Raw genomic sequence first — 26,537 nt, 5'->3', positions numbered from 1 at the left:
AAGTCAACATCTGGCAAGCACACACCTTCACACACATGCACACCATACATGAATACACATACTTCCTATCACTTGAGTGTGTCTCTGGCAGTACATAAGGTACAACTAAAGGGTGAGAAAAGTAAGCTTTTAAACTGTTTTTGGGTTAAAAAGAGTTTGCTAAGTGAAACTGTATGATGTACTTACTTCTTGGAACAATATACAACACCCAGAGCTAATAGATGTTAAATTCTTAATGGACAAAGGCTGTTTTGAGCTTATGAAATATGGATTACACACATAAAATTTTACATAGTTACCAATATGGACTAATAATGATGTAAACAATCCACACAAAATTTCTTAGGTTTCAGACTGAATCTGAGGAATGCAAAACTAAACCTAAAATTAAATTCAAGATTGGGAGGTGAAGAGAATGGAGAAAAATACAAGTGCTCATCTAGTCTCATTTAGAATGCAAATACATGAAAAGCTATTTCTGCAGCAGCCACTAGATGGGAGCATTTCAACATGGAGAATGGAGGGAACATCAAAAAGAAAAATCTAGTTCCCTTAGCTATTTAAATAGCCAGGACACCTCAAATTTTCTCTCTTAAAAAAGTTCACCTTGCCGGGCAGTGGTGGCGCACGCCTTTAATCCCAGCACTCGGGAGGCAGAGCCAGGCGGATCTCTGTGAGTTCGAGGCCAGCCTGGGCTACCAAGTGAGCTCCAGGAAAGGTGCAAAGCTACGCAGAGAAACCCTGTCTTGAAAAACCAAAAAAAAAAAAAAAAAAAAAAGTTCACCTTTTCTCCTTAGCACATGCAATATTTACACACAACAGTAATAAACTCCTCCCCAGAGCAGACGTTTGCACTTGGTGGGTAGGAGGGAATGGGAATCAGAACCAGCGATGTTTCCAGCTGAAGAAAATGCTGAAGCTTGTGGTCCATGTTTAGAAGATATTGAGACTTAACAAAAGACCACAGGATTTTAAAAACAGTATCTTCTAATTAGAAATCTGTGCTTAGTTGAACCACCAAAGCCTGTAAGAAATAGCTCCAGAGCAGTCATGACTTCACCAGCTGGTACTAGCTGGAGTAGCAGTGCACAGAGCCCAGAATTAGTTTGTAAAAACTACTAGCAATGTAAGTCTTCAGTACCCTCTGCTCTAGGGCAGGGATCATGCTCTGTGAGTCTAATTTCAACTACCCAACTCCACACCTACAGCACAGAACAGACACAGACAACACAGACTACCCAGTACGGCAGGCGGTGTTCCAACACTTCTTAGTTTGCTAAACTGGGCTACAGAATCTAAAGTTCAGTGCTTCATAAAGCCTTTGCCAGGTTATGGCTGCTGTATTTAAAAAAATCATTCGGACACTAAATACATAAGGAATAAGTGTAATTTTTCTAAATTTTAAAGAGCTATCTGTGATCACACTGGACCTGGAAGGATCAGGCATGGCCTCGACATACAGAATGATGGAGTGTGTGGATTTGTACCTGCCTCTGAGATGTTGACTGCCCTTCGGTTCATGTTCATTCATCCAATGGACCCCATATCCCACCTATCCCACACTTCCTTTCCATCCACCCTTCCCCTTTCTGTTCCCCAAACTATGTCTTCTTCCCTCAGCTCTTCTTGCAACCACATCACTGGTGCCAAGGATCACACATCCACTCAGGCTAATAAGGTCTCACAGCCAAGTTTAATGGCCAGTTTAAAAACCTATACTATTTTCAGGGCTATTCAAAAGATGGGTGAGTCAACGTGATTCTACTCTGTGATTGGCTAAGGCTGCTGATGGCATGTCTCAAAGACTTTTGACCAGAAGAAATCAGGAATACTTGCCATATAAACAAACAAAAACAAAAACAAAACAAAAGAAAAACCCAAAGCCAGGCAAGGTGGCTTTTTTTCAATACCTGGGCCGGCAGCACCAGCACCACCTGAACAACTAATTGGACATGCATTATGAGGGTTACTCTTCATTGCCAACCTAAGTGGACTTAGAATCACCTAGGAGACACACCTTTGGATGTGTCTATATGGTGTTTGCAGAGAGAATTAACTGAAGGAAGTCTGCTGAGATGGGGAGCACCATCCACCGTTAGGGGCCCAGAATAAACTAAGAGAAGGAAGAGGGAAAGCCAGATCAGTGCCTGCATTCTCCTTTCTGTGTCCTAGTCCACCGAGGCGTGAATAAATTCCTGTCCCCACTTCTGTGAGACACTCTTGCCCCCGTGCCTTACCCATGATGAACTTACAGTACCTGAACTGTGAGTGACAATATAAACCTTCCCCCTTACACTGCCTGTTGGGTTATTTGGTAAGAGATGAGAAATGTAACTAATAATACAAAAGACAGATGGTATCTCTCTTGCACACCCCGGACTTCCGGAAGCTTAAAGGAAGAGAGGCCACATGGTCCTTGTGTTTCAACAAGACTTCTAAAGCTTCTAATGCATGTAGGGCTAAGAACCGGAGTTCCACAGTCAAAATGCCCCTTTGTGAACTCTGCCATCTGTAAAAGGCTTCTATTACCTCAGGAATGTATGTGTGTGCTATGCTGGGGATCAATCTAAGCTTCACATCTACTAAACACAGACTCTCAATGAGTGATACCTCTAGGTGTGGTGGCCTATACCATTAATTCCAGCACCCTGGAAGCAGAGGCCGGCAGTCTGTGAGTTCAAGGCCAGCCTGATCTATATAATAAGTTCTAGGACAGCCAGGGCTACATAGAGACCTTGTTTTTTTTTTTTTAAAGCCTTCAAGGAATATTTTAAACATCCTTTATGAATTGTCTTCTCCTTCCCCATCACTCTTGACTACAAATACACTCATGTCACAAAGTTACAGTGAGTCTGTCTTGTTTCCAACGCCCCTCACCTCCATGAACTGAGGGATTTTTTTCTTTAACATTTAAATTTCTTTTTCCTTTTAAAGATTTCCTCTTAATTATGTGTACGTATGTAACTGTGATACGTATGTGCACACGAGAGCAGGTGCACACTGAGATCAGAGAGGAAGCTGTGAACAGCCTGATGTGGGCACCGCAAGCCAGATTTGGATCATCTGTAAAAGCAGTGTGCAACTTTAACCACTGAGTCACCTCTCCAGTCTCAACTGTGAGTTTATTTTCTGTCTTGGCACACAGCAGGCAATAACTGTTCATTTACAGGGAGCCTACACACTGTTTCATGGGGAGAGGGGACTGTGTTCAAACAGAACTCACAGGCTTGCTTACAATGTACTCTGGACTCCAACATACTGACCTTAGGAGCCTTTTCAGCTTTTAGCTTGCGCACCACTTCCCCTTGGGCAGCAACTTTATCGTAGAGAGATGCATTTTCCACAGGGCTGGATGGCGACTTAGTAGAAGCACTCTGTGATGCTGCAGTGGAGGGGTTCCCAGGTTTATACTCCTGCCCAGTTTTCTGTTTATATTCAGCTTTTAAAGCCAACAGCTGTTTCACAGCTGCATCTATATCTTCCTTTGCTGCTTTCTTGGCTTTCAACTCACGAACCACCTCTCCCTGAGCCGCCACTCTGCTGTAAAGGATGGAGGAATCCTCAGGTGCAGCACCAGTATTACTCACAGCAGGCACTGGTCTTTCTTTAGAAGCAGAGCTTGTCTATGGGTGCAGAAAACCAAGAGTAAAGTATTAATCCATGTCAAACAGTCTCATAAGCTTATATCAAGCTTACTATTTCATCATATTTTGTAAAAACTTTTATTTCAATTCTTTCAAAAGCTCAGATGAATCAGCTCACATCTAAGAACCTTATCCCCCCAAAAATGGCAGCAGCAGACAAAGGAGAGGTAAACAGACAGTCACTGCAGCATTCTCATCATAGGAAAACCCGAGGGAGGTAAGAGGACTCCATAGGAACCTGCCTGTTTCTCTTTAGAAGACCAAAAGTATAATGCATTCATTCAGGTCAAGAATAAATCACCACTGGGCTAGAAGATCTATTCTGATTTAAACTGGATACTAATTGCTATTTATTTATTGGTCGTGATGGTCTAAGAACTAAATATTATTTGGTACTTTCTTGTACCACACAGCACCTGGTGGAGTAAACAGATTTACTGTCTAGTGTTAAATATTTATTCAGGTTAGGCAGTGGTGGTGCACACCTTTAATGCCAGCACTCAGGAGGCAGAGTCAGGTGGATTTCTGTGAGAGTTCAAGGTCAGCCTGGTTTACAGAGCTAGTTCCAAAACAGCCAGAGCCACACAAAGAAACCCTGTCTCAAATAAACAAAATAAATAAATAAAAATAAATCACCATTACCATACATACCAGAAATGTAACATAAAATAACTATGTATGCTGTTATAAAGGTTAAGTATTTTTAACCCATTTAGATTGATGAGAAAATAAAAATTAATCGGTAAAAAGTCATTCGGCATTATCATTAACATTTTTTAGAAGTTGAGATGTGTCATTTATTTATTAGCAAAGAATTCATTGAGATACTCTGAGAGAATCAGATGTGGTAGCATACACTTAATGTAATCCTAGAACTTGGGAGCTGAAGCAAGAAAGACACACACACACAGACACACACAGACACACACACACACACAAACACACACACACACACACACACACACACACCATGCATCAGTAAGTCCTAGATCAGACTTCAATTTTGAGAGTAATAGTCTCTTACTGGAGGCAAATACCTTCAAGGATCATCAAAAGGAAACTATTAAGACTATAGAAATCTTTCACTACAATACTGAGTACAAATAAATACCAGTCAACTGCATTTGAATGGTCAACTGCACTTTAATTTTTTTTTAGGGTTTGTGGTTTCAAAGCATATCCATACATTCTTTGAAATTCCTCCCACCTAGAAGTGCTTATCTGCTGCCCTGAATCTGGGCAGGCTTAGAACTATCTTCCTAATAGTACAGAGCAGACTTGACTCTGTGAGACCTTCCAGGCTACAACCATAAAGGCAATGCCGCTTCTCCTTTCCCTACTGAACACACACTTCTGATATTTGTTGTTTTGCTTCTTTTCTTCCAGACCCTCACTTCTGGAGGTCTGAGCTGTTACCCTAAGTAGCCTCCCCACCATGACACTACCATGCTGGAGGCCATATCCACCACAGAGCCACCATCATGTGGTACCCAGGTGAAGGTATTACTCTGGATGTTCAACTTAGTTTAACCTTTGATGGTCACAGCTATGATCTAAACGACATCAAGCAAGATATTCAGTGGTTTGTATTAAGCCTATACTCTTTAATATCAGTCCCATTACTTCCACTATGACACACACTCCAAAGCACTTACTATAACACTGGTGTCTTTCAGAGAGAATAAGTAAGATGGGTGGCACACGGGACCAGGGAGCTCTCCAGAGTTTCTGCAGCCCCTTCAAAGAGGGCCTAGAAGGACACAGCTATTTTGTTATAATAGTATACTAAGGTGTAATTGGCCTTTTGTGATCTTATTCTCTTGATGAGTGTTCAGTTCAAGTTTTCAGAGGTGCTTAAGTAAGACATTAAAGAGATTTGCAAGCTGGGTATGGTGGCACAGGCCTTTAATTACAGCAGGGGAATCACACTGAGGTCAAGGCCAGCCTGATTTACATAGCAAGTTCTAGGCCAACAAGGACTGCATGGTGAGAACCTATCTCAAAATAAAACAAAACAAACAACTGCATTCCTGCAAACAACAACAACATAAAGGATTTACAAACTTCAATATGACACCTTTCTTTGAGCAGCAAGCTTTGTCCTGGAATAATGACTGTAATCCCTGTAATCCCAGCACTCTGAGGTAGGATTATAAATTCAAGACAAACATGAGCTACTTAGCCAGCTAGTTCAAGGCCAGCCTGGAATATACTGTGAGATTCTGGACCCCACACATCCCCCAAAAAACCAAAAGTTATTTATGTTAATATGCAACTGGGTTTTGTTATTTTAAGTGAATTAGCAGTTTTTAAAGTCTTCCCAGTTCACCAATCTGGCATGGCCACTTATTCTTATAAACACTGCATTAGGAAGAAGAGGTAGAGGATGGCTAGTTTAAACCAACCTGGGCAACATGGCCAGATCGTGTCTCAATACAGGATACAGTAATAGACAAATGCTTTTAAATTTTAGTTTGGTAACTACTGACAAACACAAAACTATTGGGGCTGGAGAGATGACTCAGCAGTCAAACGCACCAATTGCTCCTACAGAGGACTTGGGTTCAGTTCCCAGCACCAACATGGCCGCAAACAACCATCTGTAAATTCCAGGGAATGATACCTTTTTTTGGTATCTGTGAGTACCAGACACACAGGTGATTTGGACATATATACAGGCAAAACAACCATACAAAAAAAAAAACTTAAATTAAAAAAAAAAAAAGCTACATAATCAAATCATTTTAAGTATCTAAGGGCTCCTGGGCTTGGGATACATAGCTATGGTGATATTTTATTTGTACTGAAATGTGATTTTATTTGTATGTTAATAAATAAAGTTGCTTGGGGGTCAGAGCTAATAGCAAGCCATCACAGAAGCTGGGCGGTGGTGGCGCATGCCTTTAATCCCAGCTCTTGGAGGCAGAGCTAGGTAGATCTCTGTGTGGTCAAGGATACAGCCAGCATGGAGACACATGCCTTTAATCTCAATACCAACCATAGAAGATCTGGAGGTCTGTATAGACAGGCAGTGACGAGGTCATGTGGTTGGGTTTACAACCAATAAGAAGGCAGAACAGAAAGTCTATAAGAAGACAGACACACAGGAAGTAGGTCTCTTGCTGAGGAGGACAGCAACAGCAGTGAAGGGTAAGGTTTTTAGCTCTTAGCTATTGCTCTGACCTCTTGGGCTTTCATCTTTGCGTTGGCTCTGTGTTTCTTATTTAATTAAGACGGTTACATCTACACATAGCTCAGTGGCTGATCGCTTACCTAGCATGATGAGGCTACAGAGAAAGAGGAAGGGTCGGGAAAGGAGGAAGCCCAAAGTTTGAAATTGCTGGTATATAATCATTGCACAAAAACAGTTATAAGGATGCTGCCACTTAAACTGTTGTTTCTCTCTTTCTCCTTCTGGGTAAACTCAGAGGTTTTAGTCTGTTCTAATTAGCATAAAGTGTAAGACATACATGCTCACTGTAAATAGTGCCAGACTTTCCTCTCCTAATGAACTATATCTTCTGTCTTTCCTGCCTCAGGTTATTTATTTACCCAGTCAACCAAAATAAATCTAGAAGTTACTGGTTTTTCCTAATTCTACACCCTGAATCCACCTCCTACTTCCTACCCACCCCCCATCCTTCCCTAGCTCTTGCTGGATAAAGCCTGATCACACACCACCAATATAACCTTATATCCTCACACTACTGTCTTCAATGGATCCCCACCCATTTGCTAAGATCCATGGATCCCACCTGTATAGGTTATCCAAAGGTGTCAGCAAGTTCCCAGCAGCTCTATGGGATATTTTAAGTATCTAAGAGAAACCGAACAATATGCCTGACAAAACACTGTGCTACTAGCTCACAGCAGTTCAGTTTTAACACAAGTGTGTTACATTACTTTTGATGAGACATCTCAGAAAACGCTCTACTTTGCACAGCTGCTGTGTTTAAAAAGCAAATATCATAAAAATCAACATGGACAGGAAGTAAGCACAGTGTGTGTAATCAGAATCAAAGGTTCAAGAAAAAATAAAAGTACTATTGTTTTTTTCAATTAGTATACCATTTTAAGAATAAATAATCAATATTTAAAATCTTTTCTTCAATTTACTTGTGTAATTTTTTCAAACAGCACTAAATAATTAAGACATAAATATTTTACTGGCTTTTTGAGCTTAGCTATGTAGAGACTTTTGTGAACTCATATGGCTGAGGGTGACACTCAAAATTCTGAGAGATTAAAGAACCACGAAAAGGGACATCTGACAAGCCTATAGGTCTGGCCTATAAAAGACCCCCACCCTACTGCTCTCTATCTGTCACCATCTCCAAATCCACTCTGCATGAAGAGAACAAGACATGCCTCTCAATCTACAAAGCCCTTCTTAAACCAGACAGCTAGGCGGGTTTCCTACCTCACTCCCAGAGATTATTAAGCAGAAAATATTCACATTCACCATCTAAGAGGCAAAGGAGCTTTTCCCACCATCCACACCACAGAAACTTCCTTTTCCTTTTCTCTTTTCAGAACCTTAATGGCAGGAGGGAGCTCTCTCTACAGGGTAGTGTGTGATGGAAAAGTACATAATAACAAGAATCCTGTTCATCTTTAAAAAATTGTGTTCTCGCTGGGTGGTGGTGGTGCACACCTTTATTCCCACCACTTGGGAGGCAGAGGCAGATGGATCTCTGTGAGTTTGAGGCCACACTGATTTACAGAGAGAGTGTTCCAGGGTGTGTTCCAGGGTTACACAAAGAAACCCTGTCTCAAAAAACAAAACCAAAACAAAACAAAACAAAAATCTTCCCAGAAAAGATAATAGAAACAAACAGCAAAGCACAGAGCAGCACTTGGTGTCCTCTTCAATCCCAGAATCTCAAAGGCAAGAAAAACCACCACCTCTTAAAAAGACATTTTTAAGCCTTGGCATATAAAATTTACAGGTTTCAGAGCTCTCTGTAGGAGTCAGCCTTTACCTCCTTTCTTGAGGTTTCTACTTTGGTCTTTTCCTTTGATCCTGATGTTGGCATTTCCTTTGTGTGACCATCAGGTATATATATCAAGATACACGGGGCTTCTTTGCAACTATATGGGCTAAAAAGAAAATAGCCAAAAGTTTATTTGAACAAAATTATCTAAACAGCAATTAGAACTGAATTACTAGATAAATTCAATGATACACAGTTAATGCTTTTCAAATTATAGTGCATTCTTGTGGCAATGCCACTTACTTACCAGTGGGCCTGATTTTTTGGGTCTCTCCTGTCCTAATGTAAAAGAGGTCTAAAGAGTAGTCTGAGCTGAGAATCTAACCTACATAGTCCTGAACAAACGTCTCTTGTACAGTGAATAGCACAAAGCCACATCAGCTATCATCATCCTACACACACACTGCTTCCAGTCTTTTTGTGGGGAGAGAGGGGCACTGTTTTCAACATCTCACTGCTTCCAGCACATGATCTTTATGTGACCTGCTCACATCTCATGGGGAATTGCAAGATGTTTCACTTTAGAACTTAGTAACTTATTAATGTCCAGTATGCGTTGCTTACTAATTACTCAAGTCTGAAATATTAAGTATAGGAGATCAAATTAAACTGAGCAGGAATTGATCAGACACAGTGTTTTAATCAAGTTCAACTTTTAAATTATTCACTGTGAGAACTTCAGAGATTCTGTTTGGAAGTTACATTTATTTACCTAAAAGACAGCTGGGGTAGAATGCTTGCTTTTGAGACTGTGGGCTCAATCCTCATCACCACCAAACCAAATACAAAAAAGGCCACAATATTTACCTAACCGGTTCATACGGCTGGTCACATATGAAGAATCCTCTTCTCTGCAGTTGTATGATATCTCCTTTTTTCAAATCCTTAAGGCAGGGGTCCCCTAGCATTAGTTCTTCATGCTATGAAAAGGATACAGAACCAAATGCACGTATTCAAAGCAGAGCACTAAGATAACTGTAAACTGTAAGGAGTGTTCCAACAGCTGGACTATGCTCGCTTAAAACAGAACTGGTTCATCTGGAAAAGCCTTTGCTTTGAGTAGGATTCCCATGACACGTATGAAAATGCTTGTGTGAGAATGCACACTTAATTCCAGTGCTGAGTATTTTGATTGGTTGGCTTTGTTTTGTGACACCTCACCATGAAGCCAAATCTAACCTGGAGCTAGCAATCTTCCTTCCTCAGCCCCAGGAATGCTAGGATTACAAGCAAGAACATTCTTCACATTTTTAAAACGTAACATTGATGAACCGAATAGCTCTAGGAAACTTTGTTCATAATTTGACTGGCAGACCTGTGAAAATAAGCTCCCACCATACCTATGAAATGCAGTAGGGAGGTTCAGCAACACTCACAGGCTCTATAAGCAGGATCCACAGGTTTTAATCCACCTCTCCTCTTTACTGCATCCTTGAGCAAGTTACTTAACTTCACTGTATTTCACCGTCATTTATAAAATAGAACATTACTCTTTGTATCTTTTCTGTTTGTACATGCTAGGCTAAAGCTCTGTCACTGAGCTACATATTTGCTTTTTGGGACAATATGATTCTGTAGCCCAGGCTTGCCACAAATTCATGATCTTCCTGCCTCAATGCCCAAATGCTGGGATTACTGGCATGAGACATCAGGCCCAAGTACATATTTATATTTAAATAAAATTTCTATAAGCCCTTTCTATTTTAGCTAAGCAACTAAAACATTTAAAATTCGCTTTCCGAATGCTGAATTTGTGTACAAAAGGACGAGATTGGTTTCTTCGGGTACCTTACTGTCCTTGTTGACGTACTGCTTGAAGTCCTCGTCTTTCCCCAGCACTGGCTTTGTGATCAAGTGCTCATAAGTGACACAGACTGCTGGAATCGGGAGAGCGTGGGAGGTCTCAGCAAGCCAAGTGATCTTGGTTGTTTTCTTGTAGTCTTTGTTTTCTAAATTCAATTTTGCATCCAGAGATACAATTTTTCCATCTGCATTTCTAGATAAAAAAAAAAATCAAAAAGCATTCAAAAGAATGAAAGTAAACTGCTAGAATTGCATTATTCTGTAGTAAGGTGAAAGAAAAATTCTCTTGGAAAAATTCAAATCAAACATCTATCGTAATTTTTTAATATGTCTGACAGATATTAGTTTTATGAATGGAGCAAACTGCTGTCAGTTACTACTAATTTGCTGGAGCAAGGTCTGTACACATCTGCTGAAAAACACAAACACACTTAGGAATTTAAGTCACCTGGACTACTAAGCACTATAAACCTGCAATGCTAAGTTAACAATTACAGGCATGTATAGGACAATGACCACATAATTAAGATTTCAGAACTTATGTAACTCTTAAACATAGTACATTTAAATAATCTGAAAACCTGTAGCACATAATATTTACTAGAAAGTAAAATTCACCATTAACATCGGCCAATCTACTATAAATGTTTAGCTAAAGATAAACTATATAAAGATTACATATATAAATCCTATCCAAAGGATCCTTCATCAATTACTGAATGAGATGCCATCAAAAGGCTCTGAAACAGCTGGGCAGTGGTGGCGCACACCTTTAATCCCAGCACTTGGGAGGCAGAGGCAGAGGCAGAGGCAGGTGGATCTCTTTGAGTTTGAGGCCAGCCTGGGCTATAGAGCAAATTCCAGGACAGGCAGGACTATTACACAGAGAAACCCTGTCTCGAAAAACCAAAAAAAAAAAAAGGCTTTGAAACAAACTATTTTTTTTATATCTAAACTGGTTCCCAGCACACATAGCAGCTAGGAATCAGCTATAACTCTAGTTAGGGATCATCTGATGCCCTCTCCTGTGGCACAAAGCACCACACAGTACACATACATTCATGCAAACAAAATATTCATATACAAAAAATAAAACGCATAAATCTAAAAACTAATGCCTCCATCTGGGCAAATTTACTAGTCAGCAGCACCAATGTCAAGGACACTAGTCAGGGTCTGAATTAGATAATGTTTAATACATAAAGAAAAATGAAAAACTTTTCCCCCACATAGTTGAAAAATAAACAAAAAACTCTTACTTGTGTATTTTAGTAATGTTGATGTTGCCCCAGTTTATAAATGTGACCATCTCACCCTCTGAGAAAGTCTCTGCATCAGCTCCTTCTATGAAAACCTTGGGACTATACCACACAGGCTTCAAACCAACATCAGGATTCTGAATGATCAGAAGAAAAGCAGGATATGAGTTCAGCCACAAACTTCTGAGTGCAGAATGCAAATCCTTCCATCCCCCACTGTGTTCTTTACCAGAGTTTCTTCATGATACAGTTAAAAGTTTGTTTTGTTCAACAGGAAGGGCAAGTGTTACCCGAGTTCCCAGTTCTGTTCTTAGAATGTAAACAGTGCACACTCATTACACAGGCGCACACAGTGCCCTCAAAGCAGAAAATCCACACCAGTCACTGTAATAGTTACACCAGGCAGCCCATCCGAAATGCTTCTAGTCTAAAGGAACCCGACTTCAGGGCTAAAGGCACAGCAGTTACCCCACAACTAGAACGTGTCTGGCAATCCTCAGCCTCACTGCTTTTGGATCAAAGGAGGAAACAGTCATTCTCACAGAACACTCTCAGACAGCAGATGCCAACTTAGCAGAAAGTGTAAAGCTTTTGTGTTTTAGAGACAGATTCTGAAAAAGTATCATGTATGTGTAGGCAGGCAAAATGTCCTGCTTTACACTGTGATCACACGAAGAGAGAGATGAAGACTTTAAAAGGACACCTCTCTCATTTGAGGCTCCTAGCTCCAAATGTTCAGACATGAGTGCATAACCTGAAGCAACTGCAGAAACCAGGAAAAACAAAACAGGGCATTTCAGGGGGACGGGAATAAGGGAGGGTAAGAGCAGGTTACCTGAAAGTGGAAATGGGAAAACTGGGGGGAGGGCTCTAATTGTGAGAAGGGACAGAAAGAGGGAGTAAGGATGTCTGAAAAGGTCCTAAGGAATCATACTATATAACTATCTACCTAACAAAAAAACCTAACAGCAGGCACACACACACAGCAACAATTAATGAAAAAAAGGCCATGAGTTTGAAAGAGCAAGGAGGGGTTAATGGGAGATTTTGAAGGGAGGAAAAGGGAAGAGAAAATGATGTAATCTCAAAAAATAAAATAATAAAAAAATTGCAAATATAAGCAGTCTCTAATCCCTCTTGGAGAAGAAAAAAAAGGAGCATGATGCATGTTTTAATTTAGTCTCGTCCTAATCTCATTTTCATTCAGAGTTTGAAAAGTAACAATTTATAATAATAAAGTTTATTTTAGTTCATGATGATGAAGAAAAAAAATGTCTTCTTCATTAAGTTTCAGGACTTTAAAAATAGTATGTAATTACTTCATTATTACACTCACTTACTGATTGACAACCATGTATGTGTGTGCGCATGTTAGGGGTCTAATGAGTGAAAGACAAAGGTGTAATGTTGAAAGAAGAGGTACCATAGCTTCCACACACAGGTAAGAATGTGAACTGGAACACCTCACCTTCGGAATGACTCCAAGAAGGAAGCGGAAAGGCCTCCTCACACATTGATAAGCTGTCTCCACATAACAGAAAGTAAGTGTGTCATGTGCTGGGCATTACTAGTAAATCAACTACTTCAGCAAGAAACCCACACAAAGATCTGTTCCAACTGGTATCAAATCTTGACAAATGATATGAAACAGAAAATATCCCCAAACCAGAAGAAAACACCGTGGCCACAATGCAGGGCGACCTTGGGGTGTCTGGGTACTTCCTTCATCTCCTCCTGCGCGTCTGGGACATTCACCGGGATCACTTCCTTCTTCAGCAATGCGACATACCGGGGAGCCACCGGGTCAATAACCTGCAACAAACATCCTTATGTACATACTGAATACACAGCAACACACCATAAAGAAAGAGGAACAGCATGGGAATACTAACTGGTTTATTTGTTACTGCATTTACTAATTTCTTATCAGTTAATTCTTTCATATTTAGTTTATTTGTTACTTCTTTACTATTTAACTGTCACTCAAGAAAAGTTTAAAACGAAAAATAAAAAAACTAAGTACAAACTAATAGACACAGATTTTCTTCCCCAAAATAACTATTGGCAGGTAAAAAGAAACTAAAAAAAAACAAGTCAGAAATATTTTGAAAATACTCTTTAAATCTAGCAGTATTAGAAATGAGGAGAATCCTGTGAGGGTTTATAAATTAAGATATAAAGGTAATTTGACATTCGGTCTTGCATTGCTGGAGAGACATCCATTTGAAGGGACAGAGACATTAAGAGTTTCAAGTATCACTTCTATAATCAGCTGAGCACCACAGCACCATCCATAGCAGAGTAGCATTAGGTCACTATAATAAGGCAACCCTGTAGTTTACAAGAACAAACAAGGTAGTCCTTTTGAGCTACAAGCCACACACAAGGTGGGTCTCTACACTGGAGTAAGAAATCTGAAACACATCTGGTCTCAAGTGTTTTGGAAAAGGGACACTCAATGTGTATATACACAGAGAAACCACTACATTCCCAAATCTAACACATACTTGGCATGGACAGCCATCCAGTAGGTATCTGCACATTAGCTGAATGAACAACCTATTCTAGCTCCAAAATAGTAGTAGCCTCCTCTTCTGAAGCTGGTGAAAAGTATCCACTAGTCAGCACAACAGAAGTGGTTAGATACTAAATACCTGGGAGAAAATGAGCACAAGGCAGATGCAGGCCTGGGCTTGTGTCTCATACTGGAGGTCCTTGTACGGGGAGGCTGGCTCAGTTAATGGGAAGACCCTTCCTCTAATAAAGAAATGCATGGATGGATGGATGGATGGATGGATGGATGGATGGATGGATGGATGGATGGATGGATGGGTCAGTGGGTGGGTGGGTGGGTGGGTGGATGGGTGGATGGATGGATGGATGGATGGATGACAAATGCAGTCAGATAAATTCAAGCTTCCAAAATATCTTTAAACAAGCAGGACAACTCTGAGAAGCTTAATTCCATTCCCTGCAGCTAACTTCCTCACCTGCAAAACTGTCAACAGTGGGCATGGTGGCAGACGCTTTTAATTCCAGCACTCAGGAGGCAAGAAGAGCTCTGTGAGTTCAAGGTCAGCCTGGTCAACAGTGAGTTCCAGGACAGCCAGGACTAGACAGGGACTGTCTCAAAAAACCAAAAAAAAAAAAAAAAAAAAAAAGGAAAAGAAAAGAAGGGGGGTAGGTTCCACAGCTGGCTAATAACCTAGGGCACTGTCTGCACAGACTTTTAGGCTGCCCTAGAGAAGTAAGATTCAAATGGTCTAGGCGAAGTCTGGAAATGTGTTTTTTAAAATCATTCTACAATATTTATCAAGCAAAGTGTGAAGAACCATGAATTATTTAAAAAATTGGAGAAATGGTAGAACATAACTGTTAATTTTAACTATTTTAGAAACTGAAGCAGGAATATCACTTCAACCCAGGAGCTGAGACCAGCCTGGGCAATCTAAAGCGGGAGGGAGGAAGGGGGGGGAGGGAGGGAGGAAGGGAAAGAGGGAGGGAGGGAGGGAGGGAGGGAGGGGAGGAAGAAAGGAAGGAAGGAAGGCAATTTAAGTCCTCTTTGGCTCTAAACTTATATAATTCTTAAGACTCTGGACCAGTGGTTTTCAGAAGACTCCAAAGAATCTACGGAGTTCCAAGAGGCCCGAAAGAGGCCCAGAACGGTGGGCATTACAAGGTGAATCGGAAACGTCCCCAGGTTTATGCTTCAGCCCTTGCCCAGTGGCACTGCTGGGACGGCTGGAGAAGACTTGAGAGGCGCCTGGCTCCACGGCACAGGCCCTTAGAGGTTATGGCCACAACCTCCCAAGAGAATCACCTAGGGACTGGGTGTCCAAACGTCACACAAACAAAACACAGCAGGAACAGAGAAGGAAAGGAGTGGATGGTGGTGGGGTAGTCCTTCCTAGACTTCCCATATCAGCTCTAGAGCCCTGACAGCCAGGACCTTCACGTTCAAGGGGTGACAAAAGGAACTCCTCCGGGAAAACTGCTGCTACATGGGGAGAGATGGCTCGAGGCTTAAGAGCACTGGCTACTCCTCGAGAAAATCTGAGTTCTATCTCCAGCACCCTCAGGGCAGCTCACAATTGGCTGCAACTTCAGTCCCAGAGGATCTGGTGCACAGATATACACGTGAACCAAATAGCCATACCCATAAAATAAAAGAAAAATGAAATCCTTTCAATACTTTTTTAAAGTGACTACATGGAGTTCTTCTCACCGGCCCAGCCAGCTCGTCCCACAGGAAAAACTTCCCGTCAGTCATTCCTGTGCACTCCATGTTGAACACAGACAGATAACATGGCACTCCTAATGCCAAAACCATGAACACGCAGAGAAAGCTATTTGAAGGTCTCTGAAACATGACGGTAAAAATGAGAAATTCAACAGCAAAGGAAGGTAAAGAGATCTATCAAAAAGTAGAGCCAAAATTCAAGAGAAAATAAAACTGGAGACCCAACGTCTGCACATGTCCGGAGAGAAGAAAGGCTGGGTTGAAGAATATGTGCATTGCACGTAGACATGGGAGAGAGGAGAGGGAAGCAAAAAAGGAAAAGGATTTACAGTTGCCTGCAACTGCAACACTTGAGAGGCAGACAGAGGCCGGAGAATCACTCTAAGTTTGAGGCCAGGCAGGACTACACATTAGGACTGTCTCAAAAAACAAAGGGGAGTGTGTGTTAGAAAACCTCAGAACTGAAGGAATGAGTGAGATTTTAGGCTAGAACTCAATGGATATGATGAAAACAGACCCATATATCAAGGTATACTAAAATTTCCAGGTAAAAGAACAGGTCAGCCAGGCATGGTAGTCCATAGACTGAGGCAGGAAGATCCTGGGCTACAGAGTAAGCCCCTGTCCAGAAATAAAGACACCACACACACCAGGTTATAAGCCTGGCACAGAGGTAAGCACCCATAGACCCTGTTTGTTCCTCAAGAGGCTGAAGTGGGATGGTTACTTTGCGTCTGCAAGTTCAAGACTGGTCCAGGCAGCACATATCATACAATATGTCACATGTCATAGAAACGGTCTGAGTAGGTCTCCTTATCCCATATAGAGTGCAGAACAAAAGGGTGGTTAGAAGGAAGGAACAGCTAGCATGGTAGTGCATGCATGTCTGTGGTCCCAGCTCCTAAGGACTGAGCTAGGAGGACCACTTAAGTCCAGACACTTAAGACCAGCTGGGCATCACAGAGACCCAGTACAAGCAAATCAAAACCATTCCGGAAATAGGTGATCCATCACAGAAAGAAAAGGGAATCCCAAGGTGATGTGAAGAGATCTGGGTGTACAGCTCTGCTCCCAAAGCACTGGAGCACCAACGCATACCACCAGAGCAGTGCAAAAAAGGTTCTGCTAAAGATGTCTCCAAGAGTAAGCTAAAGAACATAACAAAGTGCTTGAACACCTGGAAGGAACTTGGTGACCTCACAGACTCCTAGAAACAGGAGTCAAACAATTCAGGAAGGGGAGCAGGCAAAACAAAACAAGTGACAGAAGGAAACTAAATTGTTACGAGCAAAAGACCAAAAACTCATTTCTAATCATAGGAAGACGACTGAAGGAAACCCAACTAATCTCCCACGTGCCTAGAGCATGGACAACAAATACCGCACGAGTCATCTGAAAACTCGGCAGCTTTTCTACAAAGAGGAAAGTGGAAGGGAAGAGCCCCCGGGATCGTGTGACCCAGAGAAATACATTTCATATATGTGAAATAAATACATACATATAGCTTGATTAAAACTTAGAACTATAAAGGCTGAGTTTACACAAATATTAACTGTAAATTCTACTCATGTTTGTTATTAGTAACTGCAGCAACAGAAAGAACCAATTAATGATTCCTTAATATAAAAAACTCACTAAAAGTAAAAAACTAAATAAATTCAAGACACATGCGAGACAAGCAACTACTTGAGGCAAGACATCAGCACAACCAAGCAGCAATGTCAAGAATTTACAGAACACAATCACAGAAACCGCAGTGCAGAACGTGCATTCTAATGATTCGCCTTATTATAGTGTCCAAGCATCTGCTTCCAATTAGGGATTAACAATATCAATATGCATGATTCCTGGTTTGATTTTCCAATTAAGAAAGCTTTGGTTTTTTTTTTTTTTTTTCAAGCTGAAAGCATAGCAATTACAGTTAGCCAACCTTCATTACAACTCAATACAATATGTAATTTTTAAACTCTTATGTCCTCTCAGCACACAAGGGAACAGCAGAATGGAGTTAGAGAAGTCTCCCTTTGCTTTGCCACAAAGAACAGAGGACACATTTGGCAAACTAGGGATGATGCACTGTCAACAGGTTGATTGAGTAAGTCGTTACAGAAATGTGATTGTGCTTCAAAGATATATAACTCCTCAGATTGTAACATGTACTATGCTAAAAGCTATGTTTGAGGCAATACAAGCATGAAGTGATACCTTCTTACAGAGAGCTCGCAGCTTGAAAGCAGAAAAATGAAATGCAGAGTGTTCATAAAAAATTTAAGGAAAAACTATTACCATTTCCCATAAATCCGAGTTTGTTGCTTCAATAATTGTTCCTTGCTGGGGTGATTAATAGGCTTAGTGCCCTTATCCATTTAAAGAAGGAAAACATTCCATTTTCCTGAAGACTGCAGTGATAACATTGTTCAGAGGCCTGATCTCTGTTACAGGCACACAAGTGAGTTCTATTGCCTACTACTCAAGAGTGAGGCAGAGGATCATGTACCGTTTTGTTAAATGATAACACTGTTCAGAGGCCTGATCTCTGTTCCAGGCACACCAGTGAGTTCTATTGTCTACTACTCAAGAGTGAGGCAGAGGATCATGTACCGTTTTGTTAAATGATAACACTGTTCAGAGGCCTGATCTCTGTTCCAGGCACACCAGTGAGTTCTATTGTCTACTACTCAAGAGTGAGGCAGAGGATCATGTACCGTTTTTGTTAAATGATAACACTGTTCAGAGGCCTGATCTCTGTTCCAGGCACACCAGTGAGTTCTATTGTCTACTACTCAGAGTGAGGCAGAGGGGAGAATCACATACCTTTTTGTTAAATGCCCAGATTTTGTCCCATTCCATGTTCACTACAGACCTTGACGAGCCCTAAAAAAGCAATAAGGATAGTTTAAGAATAAGAAACACCAAGTAGTAGGCTAACGAGATGGTTCAGTGGGTAAAGGTGTGTGCCACCAAGCCTAATGACCTAAGTTTAGCCCCTGGGGCTGACATGGTAGAAGGAGAAAACAATGTCCTAAAGGGTGTCCTCTGATCTTCATGTGCATGCACACATACATATGCTAAATATAAGCTAAAAAAATAAACAAATACTAAGGAGAAGACTGCTTCAAAGTCAAGCATGCTTAGAATAACAAACAGAACAATAAATACTTGCACAATTACTTCCACTGAAATTTCAGCCTTGGTGTGTAGCCTTAACAGCAGTTTCTTGTTGGAAGCCATTGTGTAGGCTGGCCAGAGTTGACACTTGCCCTCCTACTGCATGGAAATACTTTTGTCCCAATCTTTTATTATTATAAAATGTTAACTTACTCCCTTCAGAAAAGGTTTACTCTTAGGTAGACACAGTGGCATGTGCCCCTAAGCCTAGCACTTGGGAGACAGAGGCAAGAAGACCTCTACAGACTTAAGGTCAACCCGGTTACAGAGCAATTACCAAGCCACCAGGGGTAGACAGTGTGGGGGAGAGGGGGACCATCCTTGATGGCATGCGATTATGTATCTGTAGTCCCAACACTAAGGAAACTAAGGCAGGAAGGTCACCAGAAGTTCAAGGTCACCATGAGCTACAGAGTGAAACCTTATCTCAAAAAGAACAAATCTCACAGTGAACCACAACACACACACACACACACACACACACACACACACACACACACAAAACAGAACAACAGGGATAACAACAAAAGGAATATTAATAGGAATGTTTGGAAATCCGGAGGAGCTGGAAAGAAACCTTAACTTGCCTGAGCAGCGATGAACTGCTTCAGCCCCTCGACTGTCATCCCTCTTCTCAGAACTCCTCGTACTGTAGGAAACCGAGGGTCATCCCTGGGAAATACACACATTGTTAACACACGTTTATATCACTTGACTACAGAGAGAAGACTCCTAATGCATAACAAATTATATTCAGAATGAAGTGTGGTAGCACAGGCCTGTAATAGCAGCACCTGCAAGGTTGAGGCAGGAGGAATCACACATTTAAGGTTAGCCTGAGGTACATAGTGAGTTCAAGGGCAGCCTTAGCTATAGAAATGCCATTTCAAATCAAATAGCTGATAGTCCCTTGTTAATGCTTGACAGAGTGTGATGGTGCACACCTTTAACTGCAGCACTTGGGAAGCAGAGGCCAGTGATCTCTGTGAGTTCACAGCTAGCCTGGTCTATACAGCAAGATTTAGGCCAACCTGTGCTATATAGTGATACTCTGTCTCAAATAAAACCAGGCAAGATATAGAATCATGTCAACTATTTATGAATGTATATACAAGAATATACATGGAAGTTTTGATATTTGGCAGGGATTTGAAAATGTCAGTACAATTATACTTTTAAACAAAGATAATGCCCAAGATGAGCCTGCCTTTTATCAAATTCAGCTGTATAATAAAATTGAATTTTTCCAGAATATATCTAATACATAATTATAGTACATAATACATAATCTTAGTCATCATTTTTGTTTTTTACTTTTTAAAGAGGCTAGCTTTGATTGAACTCAGGATTCTCCTGCCTCCATTTCTTGAGTGACAGATTATAGATGTTTGTTCCTGGCCACCATTATGCTGATAGTATAAGCTAACACACAAATTCTTCTTCTTTTTTTTTTTTTTTTTTTGTTTTTTGTTTTTTTTTTTTTTTTTTTTTTTTTTGTTTTTTGAGACAGGGTTTCTCTGTGTAGCTTTGTGCCTTTCCTGGATCTCGCTCTGTAGACTAGGCTGGCCTCGAACTCACAAAGATCCACCTGCCTCTGCCTCCTGAGTGCTGGGATTAAAGGTGTGCGCCACCACCACCCGGCCCACAAATTCTTCTTAATTCAGGCAAAATAGTGTTTTTAGATTTATAACCATGAAAATCCAGATATATGGGCACCATTTATATAAGTACATGACTACAAGGTGATTCTCATTTTCCACTAACCTTTCTTACAAAAATCCCATGGAAGTTACTCCTATCTACAGAAATTTTCTGATTCTCTCAGGAACATGTTCTGCAAATAAGGTGAGTGCTAAACCCTGAAGCTGAGACCACTTCACCCTTGCCTCAAGTCACTTCTGAGTGGAGGCTGTGGGGTGATGACAGAGTTACAGCCACTCTGTGTGGCCCAGTGCACTTCTCATTTTCTTACATGGTCTACTGCAGGCAACCCATGTTTACAACATCTAAATCAAGGGAGGAGACCCTAAGGCACTGTCTGAAACAGAGATGAATTAGGAATCTTATAGGCCTACAGGTCTATCCACTACACTACTTCCTAGTCAAACCTGACACCTACAAGTAGTTAAAATTAAAAAAAAATCTCTGCTACACCAAAGCCTTACTGCTCTGTCAACTCTAGGTGATATCAGACATACCATCCATCTACTAGTCCTTCATTGACAAACCACGTGAGTTTTCTTTTAGACAGCACTGTGTTGTTGAGGTTTAAGCGACTGTATTCCCAGATGTATGGTTTTCTTATGCCTAAAGCTTCAATAATCCAATAAAACTGCTCATCTCTGTCATGGTATTCTGTTGTCCTCAAGGCATGAGTAACCCCTTCAATGCTGTCCACTATAGGGCAGGCAAAGTCATATGTTGGATAAACACTAAAGGGAAAAAAAGAGAATGTTTTTTTGAATAAACATAGACGATTGTATCTTCCCCATCGTAAACATTAGCAATCATACTCATTTAAAATATAATTCCTTATATACTAAGAGTGGTTTGTTTTGTTTTGTTTTTCCTGAAAATGGTGGTTCAGGCTTGTAATACCAACCTTTGGGAAAATGAAAGCAGAAAGATCATTACTGACTCCAGGCCAACCTGTGCTGCATAAAACGCACCATTTAAACACACACACACACACACACACACACACACACACACACACACACACACACACACTACTGACTCCAGGCCAACCTGTGCTGCATAAAACGCACCATTTAAACACACACACACACACACACACACACACACACACACACACACACACACACACAAACCAAGAAAAACAACAAAAACAAAACAGCTAACAATGTTTTGATATACTTTGAGTATTATGAGGTAGAAAATAAATATTTTTTAACATTAGTTTTATGTTATGTGTTTTCAGGATTTTACCTACATGTATGTCTGTGCACTGTTTAAGTGCAGTGCCTGCTAAGGCCAGAAGGGAGTGGCGGATCCTCTGGAACTGGAGTGAGCTGTCGTGGGCTGCTGGGAATCCAAGTCCTCTAGAAGAACTTTCAGTGCTCTTAACCTCTGGGCCATCTCTCCTGCCCCACTCGTTTTATTTTTTGAGACAGTCTCACTATACAGCCCTGCTTGACCTAGAAATCACTATACAGTCCAGGCTAGCCTTGTGCTAATGGCAGTCCTCCACCTCCCAAGCACTGGAATAAGTCAACAAATTTAATTTAATACATAGTTCAGTATTAGTTTGGCAAATTCCATAGTACTTCTGTAACAGCAAATATATACCGTTAGGGCCAGTCTGGACTACAAAGTGCGACAGACACTGCTCCAAAGAAAGAAGGAATGAACTCTGGTAGAAGGAAGGGATGAGGGCAGACAGGCAGGCAACAGAACATTTCCTTGAAGATGGAACTTCTGTTTTAACCAGTGCTGGGGACTGAACCCAGGATCTTCTGAACGTGACGTCAGCACTGCATCACTGAACTTCTGCCCAGCTCGACTCCAGCAGGACACATTCCCTGCATCAGCTGGTAGGGCCCTTGCCTAGTAGATGTAAGGTCCTAGGTTTATGGCAGCACCATCAAAGAGCAGGGGGAGGGAGCACTTGAATTATTAAAATATATGAGTACATTATGCCTTCTAATTTTTAAGATTCAGCTCAAGATGTAAATTATACCAGGCAGGGTAATGCAAATCTATACTCCCAATACCCGAGATGAGGCAGGAGGATCATGAGTTCAAGGTCAGACTAAGCTATATAATGAGTCCTTGTCTCAACTCCCCCTGCAAAAAGAACAAAAAACAACAACCCAAAAAAAAAAAAAAAAAAAAAACCACTAACCAGCTGTCAGTCACATCTGCCAATCTGCAGAAGGTACAGTGGTTTCATATGCAGTGGCTTTCTTCAGAGCGTAAGAAAAACAAAAGCAAGATGGCTCATGATTATAATCCCAACACTCAGGGCTGAGGCAGGAGAATCACTGTGAGCTTACATTACAAAAATAAGACCCTTTCTTAAAAAAAAAAAAAAAACAAACAAACAAACACCCAAAACCAAAACCAAAAACCCAATGCACAAAGAGAAAATCTTCATTGGCTACACTTCAGTGCACTTCAGACAAGAGGCTAACACCCAGAGTTTACAAAAAAATTGCAGAAATTAAATACGAAGGAAATAAACTCACCAATCAAGAAATAAGTAAACGAACTGAATAGTTTTTATAAAACAAGTCAATAACTACTTTTAAAAGTGTTCAATATTCCTACCACAGGGGAAACACAAATTAAGACTACTTTAGGATACCACCTTATCCCAAACCAAGTGACTAGTATCATGAAATCTGACAACCAATGTTGGAGAGGACGTAGAGAGAAAGGGACCCTTACTCACTGCTGGTGGAGTGCAAATTTATACAGCCGTTGTGGAAATCAGTTCGGAGATTTTTCAAAAAATTAAAAATAGGACTACCATGTGACCCAGCTGTTTCACTCCTGGGCACGCACTCATTTACACGTGTGTGTATACCCCACGCTTACTGCTACTTTACTCACTCTATCAAATAATTGGAATTAACCTAGTCATCCATCAGCTCCATCAACAGATGAATGAATAGTATGAATTTAGTGTATACACAAAAAATGAAATACTATTCAGCTCTAAAGAAAAGATATAATAAAAAAAATTGCAGGAAAAGGGATTGACTTAGAATGTATTACATATTCCCTCTCATATGAAGAACTTGAATAATAGTAGTAATAGATGTATATGTGTAAACAAATGTTCACATGGGTACATGTGGAAAAGAAAACAAGAATGAGTTTCTAATAGCGGATGAGGAAGGACTGAATGCAGGTAATGGACACAAGTTATAAAAAGGATATAAAGCTAATTGTTTTCCTAGTTCTAATCCTATCATAGATCTTTCATTTTTGGTGGTGAACAGGTACGTACAAATATATTTAATAGTGAAAGTATAAAGTTCAGTGTGAAGCTTCACAAACTTCAGAATGGCTATTCTAACTATAGAGGTGCATTAAGTTGTACAGAATTTGGGTGTGGTGCAAGTTTTTTATAATAAAGTTTATTAAAAGGAAAAGAAAGAGAACATATATTTTACAGAACAAAGTGAAGACCACATGAGAAAAGGAAGAAAACAAAGTGCTAAAGAGGCCCACAGAAATCCACAAAGATATCCCCACAATAGACTGCTATCAATGGTCGAGAGACAGCCGGAACTGACCTACTCTGGTGATGGGATGGCCAAACACCCTAATAGTTGTGCCAGAAACCCCATCTAAGGACTGAGGAATCTGGATGCAGAGATCCACGGCTAGGCCCTGGGTGGAGGGCCGGGGGTCTAATTAGCGAGAAAGAGGAGGGTTTATATGAGCGAGAATTGTTGAAACCAAGGTTGGATAAAGCACAGGGACAAATAGCCAAACGAATGGAAACACATGAACTATGAACCAATGGCTGAGGGGCCCCCAACTGGATCAGGCCCTCTGAATGGGTGAGACAGTTGATTGGCTTGATCTGTTTGGGAGGCATCTAGGCAGTGGTACCAGATCCTGTGCTCATTGCATGAGTTAGCTGTTTGAAACCTGGGGCTTATGCAGGGATGCTTGGCTCAACCTGGGAGGAGAGGACTGGACCTGCCTAGACTGAGTCTACCAGGTCAATCTCAGTCCTTGGGGGAGGCTTTGCCCTGGAGGAGGTGGGGATGGGGAGTGGGCTGGGGGGAAGAGGAGGGGGGCAGGAGGGGGGAGAACAAGGGAATCCGTGGCTGATATGTAGAACTGAATGGTATTGTAAAATAAAAGGAAAAAAAAATGTGATAATCTGTAAACACCCCCAAGGGAAAATAATTAAAACTTTAAAACACACATGCTCTTTTCTTGGTTTGTTTATATTCCTGTAAATTTTTGTACTATCATTACTGTGTCAATTTATGCTCAGAAAAAAAATGTACAGAAGAGAAACATCGTTATCCGAAGATATACCTACACACTTCATCAAGACAGACAGGAAGATCACAAACCTCACAAAGTGTCGAGGACTGTCCTAGATGAAATGTTCTCAGAGAGCTGAGAAGATCACCCCTGCAAGGCTGCACAGCACTCCTCCAGAGAAGGTCACTCAGCCACTCACCTACGCAGAGCAAAGGTGCTGGCCCCGCTGCTCCGCCCCACTCCTCTCCATGTCCACATGGGAGCAAAGCCAAGCCAGGCCACCCGACAGGGCAAAGCGTTGAACTTACTTGTATTTACTCCCGGTTCTTGGGTGGGGCTGGATTTTGCATCGGTAAAGGGTTGGGTCCCTCATGCACCCATTGTTACTACTCATGTCAATTTTGGCTCGTAGGCAACAGGACTGACCAAACGGGCTCCCTTTTTTCATTTCTTCCCACATTTGTAGATTCTTCTCAACAGCTGTAATATAACAGGTGTATTCTTATTGATCTGACTGTTACAAGGGTTTTTTTTTTTATTGCACACACATTCCATTAGTTTAAAAACACTGTAACATTAATAGCTGGGTGCGGTAGAACATGGTGGTGGTAGTCAGTCCCCAGCACTGAGGAGGCTGGGTAGGAGGAAGGAACATGAAGACCAGGTAGGGCTACTCAGTGAAACTCAATTTCAGAAACAAACAGGCCAACAACAAACTTCACTACCTTCAGGAAATAGACTCTATGAATGTTGCAGAAAAGACAAAGGCAATAAATGTCACTAACCCAGCGTGAGAGGAAGCCTTCCTTCGCACCTGCTGTGCCCCATTTCCCATCAAGGCACAACTAACTGGTCAGCCCTTCTCCCACTTCCAAGTCTGACACTGTATCTTTAAAGTAGAATCACTCTTTTCCTTTGCTGCATCATGGCAAGGGACAGATGGCCTGGCCTTTGGGCTCCTTCAAAGTCCCTTTAGGCTCCCCAGTGTGGCACAAGAAATGCTTGGCTCCATGAAAATGAGCGATCACAGGAAACAGACAGTGGTACAAGACACAAAGGGATTTGGCAGCAAAAAGGACTCTATACACTAAGTGGCTCCAGCTCTACCTGCTTCAGAATATCAAAAGCTTGTTCCATCAGGATAAGAAAGAATTGCTAAAGAGTACATTCCTGTGGAAACTTCTAAAGCTATAACACGGTTCACTTACAATCAAAATAAATACATATAATTCTCAAAATCCAGTTAACTCCCTTTGAAATTGCAGTTAAAAAAAAAGTTTACTATAACAACTTAAACTTACTATGCTTCTCAAACGAGATGGTTTAGATATAAAGACAGTGTGGAAGTTCCAACAACATATTGCAGTGAATAAAATTACCTTGATTTGTGCCAGGTGGTGATGGTGCACACCACTTTAATCCCACCAATCAGGAAGCAGAGGCAGGGAATTTCTGA

At 41.1% G+C, this 26,537-nt stretch overlaps 1 protein-coding gene across 2 annotated transcripts in view; it reads right to left on the bottom strand.

The window, feature by feature from the left end:
• Eprs1 (glutamyl-prolyl-tRNA synthetase 1) overlaps positions 1–26,537 on the bottom strand; it is a 69,628-nt gene that overhangs the window by 23,353 nt on the left and 19,738 nt on the right. The window contains exons 9-19 of one of the 2 annotated variants that reach the window (XM_042258789.2): positions 25,390–25,561; positions 21,307–21,540; positions 19,696–19,780; positions 18,755–18,814; positions 18,146–18,166; positions 13,402–13,512; positions 11,701–11,837; positions 10,427–10,634; positions 9,446–9,558; positions 8,627–8,744; positions 3,264–3,623 (exon numbers count right to left, since the gene is read on the bottom strand). In XM_042258789.2, the coding sequence (XP_042114723.2) occupies positions 3,264–3,623; positions 8,627–8,744; positions 9,446–9,558; positions 10,427–10,634; positions 11,701–11,837; positions 13,402–13,512; positions 18,146–18,166; positions 18,755–18,814; positions 19,696–19,780; positions 21,307–21,540; positions 25,390–25,561 (1,619 nt within the window). The remainder of the gene's footprint in view (positions 1–3,263; positions 3,624–8,626; positions 8,745–9,445; positions 9,559–10,426; positions 10,635–11,700; positions 11,838–13,401; positions 13,513–18,145; positions 18,167–18,754; positions 18,815–19,695; positions 19,781–21,306; positions 21,541–25,389; positions 25,562–26,537) is intronic. The other variant, XM_042258790.2, reaches the window with a different exon arrangement.

This window comes from Peromyscus maniculatus, chromosome 11 (genome assembly GCF_049852395.1).
Source record: "Peromyscus maniculatus bairdii isolate BWxNUB_F1_BW_parent chromosome 11, HU_Pman_BW_mat_3.1, whole genome shotgun sequence".
In the NCBI taxonomy this organism is placed as follows: domain Eukaryota; kingdom Metazoa; phylum Chordata; class Mammalia; order Rodentia; family Cricetidae; genus Peromyscus; species Peromyscus maniculatus.
This window is presented reverse-complemented; position numbering and strand designations above follow the sequence as displayed.